Source organism: Adiantum capillus-veneris, chromosome 21 (assembly GCF_014529385.1).
Source record: "Adiantum capillus-veneris isolate H3 chromosome 21, ASM1452938v2, whole genome shotgun sequence".
Classification (NCBI taxonomy): domain Eukaryota; kingdom Viridiplantae; phylum Streptophyta; class Polypodiopsida; order Polypodiales; family Pteridaceae; genus Adiantum; species Adiantum capillus-veneris.
In genome coordinates this window covers 133058090-133070808 of record NC_140951.1, presented here as the reverse complement: position 1 = coordinate 133070808, position 12719 = coordinate 133058090, and the positions used below count along the sequence as shown (strand labels likewise).

At 38.3% G+C, this 12719-nt stretch overlaps 1 protein-coding gene across 2 annotated transcripts; it reads left to right on the top strand.

Moving 5' to 3' along the window:
- Positions 1 to 904: 904 nt before the first annotated feature.
- On the top strand, positions 905 to 6676 carry LOC147431757 (uncharacterized). 2 transcript variants are annotated; one of them, XM_086494258.1, is made up of 4 exons: positions 908 to 1473; positions 1608 to 1772; positions 5253 to 5441; positions 6428 to 6676. In XM_086494258.1, exons 1-4 carry the CDS (start codon positions 1075 to 1077, stop codon positions 6506 to 6508), a joined length of 834 nt encoding a protein of 277 aa, XP_086350384.1. In that variant the 5' UTR covers positions 908 to 1074; the 3' UTR covers positions 6509 to 6676. The 2 variants fall into 2 exon arrangements, with proteins under 2 accessions (XP_086350385.1, XP_086350384.1); XM_086494259.1 differs by lacking the exon at positions 1608 to 1772 and having other exon boundaries at positions 905 to 1473.
- Positions 6677 to 12719: the final 6043 nt, after the last annotated feature.

The window sequence follows — 12719 nt, the reverse complement described above, 5'->3', positions numbered from 1 at the left end:
ATCAGCCAAGGCCCATTACTAGATATGGACACCAATGCACCTACTACCAAGCTAAAGCTAAAGAGAATGCTTTACAAGAATGAGCCAAAGTTACTTTCCAATTACAACAGAGAACGAGATGCTTATGAGTGATGTGTCAAAATCACGCTATGCTCGTGAGGTCGCAAGCAAGGCAAGCGACGGAATGAAAGTCGAGACTCGAGCGAGGAGCAAGCAACCCGAGCATGTGCCACGCTCACTTTTCCATTAGCTCTAGGTGCGCTCTCTCTGTCTCTTCCCCGGCCACCAGGTGCATGCACACAGGCACTCCCGAGTGTGACCATTGCCCCAACGCACAGGTACATACACAAAACATGCGCATTCGCACAATACAGGCCACGGCTCCGGAGTCCGGACTCCAGACACGCACGCACGTACACACCTCTCTCTCTCTCTCTCTCTCTCTCAGGAGTCAGGAGTCTGACTCTCAGCCTTTAGAAGTCGGCGACTCGGCGGTCGACCACAGTTCTCTCTCTCTCTTTCTCTCTCTCTCTCTCCCTCCTTTCACGACAGGCATGCACGCACGTACGACAACTATAGACTGATACGTACATACACAGCTCACAGAACTTGCCTCGCAGTACCAATTGAAGCCTACCATGCATTGTAGCCGCAGCCCGCTGCTGCTAGCTGCTAGACGTAACTAGAGCATCGGCGTGACATCAGGCTACGCGAAAAAGGTCTCTTTACACCAGCCCAGCTTTGGACTGCTCTTCTGCCGACTGCGGCGCTCACTCCTCTCGTTCTACTTTCATTGTTAACCATTGGCATGACGTAAGCGAAAGACAGGTGAACGAATCTTATCCTCAACGTCAAGATATAGAGTACACACAGATGATATATGATATATTACTCCCCTGCTACACAATACACACACACATACTCACTCCTCTGCGCCACACTTGCTAGAAGTAAGATCCAATAATTTGAGAGAGAGAGAGAGAGAGAGGGGGGGGTGGGGACCTCTGTGTGTTCACTAAGTCTCTTCTGTAATTTCTCATTTCTTCTTGCAATTAACAGCTTGTGCTTGCATGCATGGCTGTGACTACACTCTCCATGAATGAACAGCATCATGAGGATATTACACAAGGAATTAGTGCTTGCAGTGAAGAGGAGGACGAGGAGCGGATCATGGATTGCAACGCGATCCGCGCCAGCGACGACATGGCTCTTCCTCGCCAGCAGATTATATATGATCATATTGCAGCTTCTCATGTGTCGTTGCACAGCCACTTGCATCGCCTGCGCAAGAGGATCTCCAAAACCCATCACGGCCAGCTCTCCCCTCAGGCGATCTTACTCCTTGGCGAGGCCGCCGCTACCTCTAATTATACTTCTCCCAGCTCATCACCCATTAATATTGATCCCTCCACTGCCCCCCTCTATGCTCAGCTGCAGTCGTTGAGAGAGCTCATCCCACCGCAGCCCACCAAGGTATGATATAAGCAAGTCACCCCCAGCTCTCTGTGTGTGTGTGTGTGTGTGTGTGTGTGTGTGTGTGTGAGAGAGAGAGAGAGAGAGAGAGAGAGAGGATACTGCATTGCCTCACCCTTGATCTCATCCACCAGGGCGTGGCTGAGGCCGCAGCTGAGAGGTCACCCCCATGTTTGATCACTCATGCATTGGACTACTTGGACCACATGAAGCTAGAGATACGAAATCTCCATGAATCCATCCACCAATTAGAGACTTCTGCGCACTTCTGCTCTAATCAGGGAAGTGCCTCTTATATGGTATGTCAACACTATCATCAACCAAGTACCACAGTACCTTTAGTTTCTCCAATGATTATTTCTTTTTTCTTCTAATTATTTTTTCACCATAAGCGCCTTGGGAATTATCTCTCCTTGCTATGTGTGCACGAACCTCTCATCTCGTCTCCCTCTCATGTTTTGCCAATGGATTTATTGGGCTATGGTTGTTTGGGTCTCGGTGGGTATACCTGCCTGTGAGTGCACTTTTTGGGGAGTAGTACGTGCGTTGACCATTTCATCAAAACCTTCCGATCGGTTGCTACTTGTGCATGCCGCCTTGCCACGAGGACAACTATAGACCGATATTTGACGCTGCCAACCGTTCGGTATGATCACATGGCACTAGCGAGCAGCGTTCAAGATTCTTATCAAAGGAATCGCAGGGTTTTCACTTGTGCCACCTGGCACTGAGGGCTCGGAATTTAACCGGATGGTTTGGTATCCGGGTGCTTGCTCCGTGTAGGAAGTGGAGGTAACCGGCACAACTGCTCACGCGGTGTTGTTTCAACGCAGAACGCCTCCTGCAAGCAAGTAGTGCAGTGGTAGAGATGCAGTCTCCGGTCGACTTCGTATGCGTTGATTATAACCCTTTGTGAGTGATTTGCTGCTTTCCACGATAGCATGCAAGCCCCTTAATATCTAACCAATTCTTGGCACCCTTTCCTTTTACTATTACAAATGCAACTTTGGCACCCTTGGCTTTTACTATTATAAATGGCAGCTTGGCCTTTACTAATGCAATCTCTCATCCTATTCTCTATTTTGATCCCCTTGCCTTTTTATTGGCCTTCTAAGCTTCTAAAGGCCTTAGCACCCTAAGGGTGAAGGTTGCACAAATTTCCTTTGCTTGACAAGTGTCCTTAAAGTTTTAAAAGCGTTAAGCCTTTCAAATGCTATTCTCTTAAGTCTACATTTACTTTTTTTTTTTTATAGCAAAACTCACCATTGTGAGTGAATTATATTGAACAGCCCAAAAAATTACAAGGTCTTGTCATGCTCTTGTTGAGCCATGACATTCTCCAGGGACTATAATTACATCGGCTATCACGGCATCCACCCCCACCAACCCGTCGCCTCCTCCTCGATACACAAGGTCCATAAACTTGTCCTTATGAGATCTTTTATTGACTGATGGCCAAGATTTCCCCTCGTCCTAGGCATTCCATCTGCTGACAATAAGGCACAAGTAGTCCTAGATTAATCCTCTGAGTGTTGCTTGCGCCCGTGCATCCATATTAGCACTTTGCTTTCTTGAGTAATTTCTGCGAAGCTTGCCACCTCAAAACCTCCTTTAACACACGACGGTTCCTTGTCTGTCGTACATTATGTAAGAAGAAGTATCTGACGATTTGAGTGCTGACGAGGAGGGCAGGACTTCTTGAATTCTTGCCTCCAAGGAATAGATCAGTCTTGAAGAAACTACTTTTCCATGTTCTTTAGACCCACTTGCATATTTTCCCTGCGAGGCCTTTAATAGTTGAGCAGTTCATGAATAGGTGGGCCAGATATTCACTAGCCATCTTGCACCCCAAGCATCGATCTGACCCAATCCCTCTCTCCTGAATCTTCACCCCCGTCGGTAGAGCACCGCAAATTACCTTCCATAGAAAGACCTTCATGTGTTGTAGAACCTTTGGCTTCCATATGTGCTCCATTACTTGCTCTCACCTCTCCTCCGGCCATTGCTTTTTCCATAGCTTGTTAAGGGGGACTAGACCAATTCTTCTTATGCATCAATATTGTCTGATAAAAGCTTTTAGGATGGGGTTTCCATAAGAGACTGCTTCCGGGCCATTTCCAGGCATTCCAGTCAAACTCCGAATCACAGATTGGCATCACTAAATTGTCAAGCTCCTTCATCACTTTGAGGACAAGAAAGACTTCCAAAGCCTAATATACTTTTTGGTTATGCTTGAAAAAGACCTCAAAAAATAAAAGAGAGAAATATGTGCATACCATTTTGGATTGATTCGTTTAGTAAGAATATAAATGAGATATCTCTTTGTCATATGAAAAAATTAAAGTTAGAGGGAGGTCGACAATAGTGGGCAATCAGCCAGTTGGAGACGGGAGAGTGACTTGAGGGTTGGCAAGAGAGGCTACATCACAAAGCTAGGAGAAGAAGATTGCCTTTTCTGCTCGCATTGCACGCAGCAAATAGCTCGCATGTCGAGTGGCTCAGCTTGAAGATTTCTCTCTCACTTGGTGAGTTGTAAGGTCAAGGTCGCCCACTACGTGGTGCTTATTTGAGACCTGTTGAGTTTGAATTGCTAAGTTAAAGTGGAATCTACGAAGAATATTTGATCTAATGAGAGTAGATAGAGCAAGTTTGATCCCATGATGTGAGGAATTGATAAAGGGTACTTACCTTTATGGACTTCAAAAACATTCGTCTCAGTAAATTTTTCTTTTATTTTTTAATGCTTATTTAATATATTTTTCTTACAAAAAACATTAAAATATTCTTTTGTTTAGATTTTAAAAATATTTTTTATTTTATTTCTTTTATTACATATATTTATGTTTAGAATTTAATAATTATCACTCTTTTTAATTTTATTATATCCTATTACATCTACCTTTTTCTATGAAAACGTTAACTTCTTTTTGTTTTGATTTGGCAATGGGTCCCCTTATTGTTTTTATTACATTTATTTTTTTCACTAAATGTGAGAATTATCGAATTTTTCATTTTATTATATCTTATAGCTATTAGACCTACCTTTTTCAATGAAAACATTTTTAAAAATATTGTTTTAATTTGGGAATGGATCCCTTTATTTGTTTTACGTCTTGTCCATTTTTATTTTGTTTAAGAAATGCCAATGCCAACCTTTCAATTTGATGTTTAATTAGTGGAGGCCTTCGTAACATACAAGCCATTTGTGATTATGTGTGTATAATGGACAATATTTTTTTTATTAAAATACAAAAACATAACTTGTGATTGTAAGCACTCTAGTATTCATATCTGCTCCCCATAACTCTCATCCCCTAATAATGGGTCTTATCTTTAGCAGGCCTTCGTGACTCAAAAGGTATGTATGGACAAGAGAATTTATGTCCATATGTATGGCCAAGATAATTTTAATTCTTTATAAAGTCATTTGATGAAACTCTATAGTTTTGCAATTTGTTCATATTATTGGCTTTATAAGACAATACTCTTCAATTGGGTGGAATTAGGAAAATATTCATGAGAAAATCAAACTCCATGTGGTCTAATTTCGGCAACACTCAATCAATTGTGCCAAAATCCATACACAAAGTTATATCATATATGAAAATTGTGTGTGTGTGTGTGTGTGTGTGTGTGTGTGTGTGTGTGTGTGTATTGTGTGTGTGTGTGTGTGTGTGTGTGTGTGTGTGTGTGTGTGTGTGTGTGTGTGTGTGAGAGAGAGAGAGAGAGAGAGAGAGAGAGAGAGAGAGACCTAAGCATGTACTTTTTGTTTTTTCTAGGACTCTGAACTTGGTTTGGTCAAGGTGGAGCCTACCAAAGACTCCAAATTGCATATCCATGTTCAATGTAAACAGAGAAAAGGATTATTATCTAGCCTATTATCTACGCTAGAGGATCTAGGATTGGTCATTGATCAAATGGATGTATCAAGCAACCAAATGCTCACATTGGATTTGATCGCATCAAAGGTTTCAAATGACCCTTTTCATCTTTTCTTTTCTTTTGGAAATACTCACATTTGTGAGTTGATATATTAACATTTGGTAGTTCTGCTTAACCAGAGCCATGACATCAATTGGCTTTATAGGGAGCCACCCTTGACCATACAAATGACCATTTAAAACTCACATTTATGAGTGATATTATATTAGAGATGACCAAAAAAAATACGTCACAAGCTCTACTCACAATCCGAGCCAAAGCAGTCACTCTTATTACATGGCCTTATATGTTTTCTTTCATTGTTTGCGTGACTCTACTTTGCAAAATGAGATTGAAATGGAGTATGCTATGAGAGTACCGATGCAAGAGTAGACATAATCACAATTGGATATTCCACATTGCATAGTTTTTATTTATAGACATTTAAGTTGGCATGTTTGTGTAAGAAAGCTGTAAACTAGTCCATACTACTAGGCATATTTTAGTTTGTCATTTTAGTTTTTGGCTTTGTAAAACAAGGCTTAGAGAAGAAGAGAGTTAGGCATATTTTTGAAATATTTATATTATTTCTTATAGACATTGGACCTACCTTTTTGTGTGAAGGCATCTTTATGTTTGTAGTTTTTGGGTGGGTCCCTTCATTTCATAGGCTGACATGAGTTGCATTTTATTGTTTAAAAAGGCCAGAATTGAGCATTTCATCTTGTTTGAAAGGAAGTGATCTTTAGAGGGTGCATGCTTTTTTAAATTCATAAGTTATGTATTTGGCCTTGCAAATGAATTAGTACATGATCTAAACAAGTTCTTACACAGTATGTATCATGAATAAGCTCTCACAAGTTTTTACTCATTATATATCATGGTCTAAACAATTTCTTACACAGTATGTATCATACACAAGTTCTTACACAGTATGTATCATGATCTAAACAAGTTCTTACGCAGTATGTATCATGAATAAGCTCTTACACATGGTTTGAACAAGTTCTTACACATTGTTTGATATGAACAGGTGCAGCTAAAAAGATTTGATCAAAAATATGTTGTGCAAGCCATATGTGGTACAATTTCACCCGATTTGCAAGACACATAAATCATCAATAATGATTCCGCATTGTATAAGAAATTAAAAATCCCTCTTTCCACACCAATCTTAGCACACTAGGATAACCTTCACTCGCCCATTTTTTCCTTCCTTTGCATCAGTGAAACAAAGTCATGGTTTATGATTTCAAATGAAATTTTGGTGCAAATTCACATTTGTAAAGTTCTTGCTCTTCTTCAAATGCAAGCACCACATAGGGTATGTCACAGGTATGAAATAACACATGCTCCCTGATTTGTAAGTGCCATTAATATTGTGATGAATCATTTTTTAGCATCCCAATTCAATGAAACCTTCTTATTATGAAAGCTAAATCTCAAGTTTAAATGTACACCCCTTTGTAGTGCGTTGAAGACCTGTTTTTATGGTATGATTAAAACTTTAAATTTCCATATTGAGAAGAAGACCATTTGTTCACAATGGCAATGCAAATAGTTGTACACATATATTTATGATAATTATCAAGAACATTTCAAAGATTCCCACCCTCTTCTCATAAAGGTTATGTGTACTTATTAATATTGGAACTCCTTATCCTGCCTTGTTCACTCAATTGAGGCAAGTAAGAACTGTGAAAGGCATCATTTGCCACAAAGAGTTGGAAGCTTTAAGTATTGTGGTCTTTTTATATAATATTGCTATGAGAAATCTATGGGGCATCTTTGATTGGTAGCAAAGAATCATGTACGGTGAAGGGTTAAATTGCAAAGTGTTAGTACCAAAGCTTTAAAGTCTAATAAACTTTGTGTTAAAGTTTGTATGTAATATTCTTTATGCTTAATTAGCTAGAAGAGTTGAACTATGTAAGTGTTTTGTGACTTGTTCATGGAGAAATAGATGAGCATAAGCATTGAAATCTAACTGATCTAGAGTCCAACACTCATGCACAAGTACACTGTGAGATGAGCACTCATCGATAACAAAAACCTTTTTTGTAACAAGCGGAGGAAGCTTACAAGCTTGTTTTAGGTCTTGGGATAGCTACACTTACCGTTTGACGTATCCAACATTAAGCTATTTCACATGGCACGTGTTTTCCACAGCATTTTGTATATGCATAAAGATGGCTCATTGTTGGACATATGCATTTGACACTCTTTGTTGTGTTGCTTCCATACACTCCACTTTGCAAAACAACTTGACTAGCATGTCGCCATGTACATTTCAACTTTTCATCCTATCACAAAGCTATTTATTCATCCCAAAGCTTGCATCATTGAAGGCCCCATTTCCTCGTGTCTAACCTTTATGGCCTCTTCAATGTCCAAAAAGTTTTAAGGCTATATTCCTTGTTTTGAGTCGCAATCATTTTAGGTGGCTAGCCAACAATCAACTCTTTTAGATATATTTTATAGTAGTCAATGCACTTCCACTAGGGTTTTTCTCTCGCTCATCTATATATTCAAACCCTAATCTAGGTCTTTTGATTAACTATGTAGATTCCAATATTTGTCATCCCCAATAAATCTAAACAAGCTTCAAGAAATGTGTTAATTCGGAGCACAAATTACAAAGTGCACTTCAGAGTGGCTCTTCAACAACAACTATACATTGATTATACAACACAACCAACTTCTGTTTTATCTCCTCTAATAATGGAAATCAAATAAGAACTCTATCAGAAAATACATTCCTTATGGGTATCCCACTCCTCAACAACAATAATCTTCTTGATCCGGGCAATCCTTTTGCAATGGTGTTCAAGGATATGCACACTTTAAGTGGGGGGACCTAGTGTAATGATTTTCACACATTAGATTCAAGATACAACATTAAAGCTGGTTGGTTGGAGTTAAAAGTGTGGAAGTGGTCTATAAATTCTCTTTGTGAATAATAATTCTCATGGAATTTTGACAAATTCAATGTTATATAATGTAGATCAGGCTCATGATGAGTTTAATTTTTAAAAAGAAACTCAATTAGTGACTTTTAAGTGATTACTTATGTGATTAGTGTGCTCATTTAGTCTTGAATTTTTTGGACAATGCTTATGGACAATCTAAGTATAAAAGACACTCTATAATTTGTGACCTCACCTTTTGGAGAAGAAGTAAGTTTATAGCTTGGCTATGGTGTCTCTCTTTTTCTTCTTCTTCTTCTTCACCATTAATGTTTTTCCTACATACTAATTATATTTATGTGTGTTGCTTGCATTAATCTATACTTGAGCATACTTACTTTCTCTTGCTATAAATTTAATGGTCACTCTTTTCAAGTATGTGTTTGTATGTGTGATCAATTAGAAATATGTGCATTGTGAGACCATGGATTTGCATGCTTCTAGCTAGCTCCATGTGTGTGTGCCTGTGTGTGTGCGCGCGGTGCACTCACGTGCATGTGTGCATGCCTACTTGTTGAAAATGTGTGCATAGTAAGAACGGTAGAAGAATGCACATATGTGTGTGTGTGTGTGTGTGTGAGTGTGTGAGTGTGTGTGTGTGTGTGTGTGTGAATTTAAACTTACTTGCAAATTTAACATCAAAGCAATACAAGAACCATGTGTTCCTCCTATTTCTTCTCCTGAACCTTAATTAAGAGCACCTATTCTGATCTAATTTGAACTTCCCACTATATTAATTCATTCGTTTCAGATGTCCTTCTAAAAGTTCATTTGTTGGTTTTTTCTTTGACTTGGTCTTTTCAATTCTTGATCTTTGAAATTTTTTAATGTTCTAAAAATACTTCCAACATAACCATATTTAATTGTTTTGGGGCCTAATTCATTGAACCAAGAAAATAGTCAACCTTTATTTTCTTTCAGCACATAGTTGGAGACTAGTTTTTGCCAGTTATGTTGGGATATTTTGGGAGTATTGAATACTTTTTTTAGAACCTCATTATGGTAGTTAGAGCAAATAATGAATTTTATTCTACACTTGAGACTTTTGGGTAAGTCTAAGAGATCTTCATTGTGTTGGGGAATTGAGTTGTTGATGTTTCTTATATTTTGTCCTGGAATCCACACATCATCAATAAAATACTCAAGCATCATAGCACTAGGGGATAATATATTATTGATGAGTGCACTCATTAGGAGTGTTGAGATAATGGTGAAAAAAATCTCCTAGCATTGAGTGACAAGGAGGTAAAAGCACACGTGATCCAAAATTGTCAAGCCTTGTTTGAGGTTTGCCTATGATGTGTATAATTTTGTACAATGTATTGCTTTTGTCCATTCACTTTCATCAAAATACTTTTGTCAATTTTGCATCTTTATTTTGGAAACTTTATGTTCAATATGGTTGATGAATGCCTTGCCACCCAAAAAATTTATTATCGGGCGTCGCTATATGCGTCTCTATTTTAGGTTCTGCAGCGTCTTTATGAACGTCATTAAATTGGAAACAATATGCGTCGCTATAAGCGTGGCTATATGCGTCACTATATAGCGATACCTATAGTGAAGCTTGTAGTGATGCATATAGCGACGTTCTCTTTGCGAAGTTTTTAGTGACGATTTTAGCGACGCCGGAGGGAAAATATTCTCGTGTATTTTTGTCACTACAATCGTCACAAGTGCACGGAACCTCTTGTAGTGTTAGGGATACTTTGACAATAAAGAAGAAGTTTGGCTCCTAAAATTACAAATCAATAGTCAAAACAGACACCTGTCAAAAGCCCATCAACCAATAAAATGGAGCCACAAAAACAAAAACTATGCAATTCATTGTGATAAATATGCTAAAATTCCAAAGTATTACACCAAACAAAACGGCCCAAACCTCAATATGTAGCCCAAGCCAATACAATGCAAGGAAAAGATGGATACCAAAATAAATTGCTATGAGAAACCTATTGGGACATCTTTGAATGGCAGCAACACACAAAAAACTTTTTTCGAAAACCTAAATTTAGGGTCTCATATACCCAAATTTGCCAAAGGGAAAAAACCATGAGGAAAAAAATGCCTTTGTTTACACGCATGGTCCTCTATGGTAGTGAATATATGCATACACCTCAAAAAATGAGAGAGAGAATGCTTCTAAACAAGCACATTTTGCAATTTTAAAGTCTCTCATGCATAATCAAAAGTTGGGGAATCACTAGCTCAAAGGAGAAATTACACTTCAAGATCGGCTAGAGATGACTACAATTTTTGATGAAATGAAAGTGAATGGCTCTTAATAGACAAATATTGCAATATATAGCTTGAATCCAATCTCTCCATAGATAAATGGAGAGATTAATCCCATTGTGCCAACAACCCTTCAACTTAAAGATTGAATCATCAAGCATTTGGACATTCAAATCAAGCATTCAAGAATGCAATAATCAATGTTGAGTCTAAGCACAAAATGTCCCAAGCAAGCCTCAATGCATTGTCAATGATGATAGTTCTCTAAAGTGAAGCCCAAATGCATGCCAAAAAGAATTTTTCATGTAGTGCAAAGATAAACTTGCATTTAAGCCAAGCATTAAACCATGCATAAGCCAAATATTCTATGCAATGAAATTCATTTATGCATTGCAATCCTCATATAAGCATAGCACACAATGCATGCCAAAAAGAATTTTGCATGTAGTGCAAAGAGAACTTGCATTTAAGCCAAGCACTAAACCATGCATAAGCCAAATGTTTTATGCAATGAAGATTATTTATGCATTGGAATCCTCTCGGAATCATAGCACACAATGGATGCTTGCATATTTTCTCTCATGTAGCAAATTTGTACATACATAGCAAAAGCAAAAGAGAGCTTATGAGGAAGTGAATTTTCATTACCCCAAGTTAATCAAAACTTGATCTGGTACCTTTGGCCAACAGCTTAGATTTAAGTCCTATGAACAAAATTTTGCATTTAAAGAAAGCAGTGAATTGATTACAACCCTCAAAAATCTTGCAACATCTATGCATTTCATGAAAACATGTTCAAATCATTACAAGGAAATGCACAAATTAATTTCAATGCTCATGCTCCTCATAGACTCATGTAGTCAAATTTTAAATAGAAAGCAACAAAGGAGAATAAGAAAATGGCATTGTCCAATGAACGCACACAAATGATTAGCTCTTTCCCTCATGAATCATCTAGCACACATAACAAAAAGAGATTGTCATCATGAAAAGGCACTTTTAACTCCTTTATGAGTAGCCTCTCTAGGTTAACATGCATAGTTAATCAATTGTCAAAAGCTAATCATGACAACATTATGTGTGGGGTCTGCCTAGGCCTCTAACTCTAAGTGAATGCTGCTAGGATGTATAGCTAGAGCCATATATGTCTCAGTTTTAAAAGAAAGGTCGATTGTAAAGAATGCAAGCACTCACTTGGGTCAAAATAATTATAGTGGCTAAGTGGCAGTGGGTTCCCTCAACTAAGTGTCTACAAAGACTCTTAACATCTCCATCATTTATGAAAAAAATGGCAATAATTTCAACTTAGATTTTGATTGGACAATCCTTGCAAGAAGATGAATCCACTTTGAGTCAGAAAAGAATTTAACATAACTTCGTGCTCCTTTTAGTTTGCAGTTTTGGATCTAACATAACTTTCTTGTCTTTGTGCTCCTGTTGGTTGGTAGTTTTGAATTGTTAATTAATTGAAGGTTAGATAAGACACGATCTCAAGCTCGTGCAAGGGAGAGGGGTGGGTGATATTTTATTCCCTTTTTTTTTCAAGACCAAGATTTCATACCATTGTCAACTTAATCATGCATTTTAAATTGCTCAAGGTCAAGCAGAGGTATAATAATCTAGGCTCAATTGAGACACCTTTTTTACTTTTTAGGATTTTTCTTTTTGAAAATTTTAAAAGACTCCAAGTACAGACGGGTGAGAGCTATTTCAATTTTTCTCTCTGTGATTGAGCTGCCGATTGTAATGGAAATGGCCTATGAACTTTCACTACAAGAGGTTATGAGCACTTGTGATGACTGTAGCGACAAAACTACAATCGATTTTTTAATCCTCTGGCATCGCTAAAAGCGTCGAAATGAAAACGTCGCTATAGGCGTCGCTATAGCCGTCACTATATAGCGACGCCTATAGTGACGTGCCAGTCCTCATTGTAGCGACGATTATAGTGACGATGCAGAACCTTATATAGAGATGCCGAGAATAAAAATTTTTGGGTGGCAGGGCATTCAATCATCAACCATATTGAACATTGTTTCCAAAATAAAGATGCAAAACTGACAGACAAAAGTAGTTCGACGAGAGTGAATTGACGAAAGTAATACAATGACAAAATTATACACA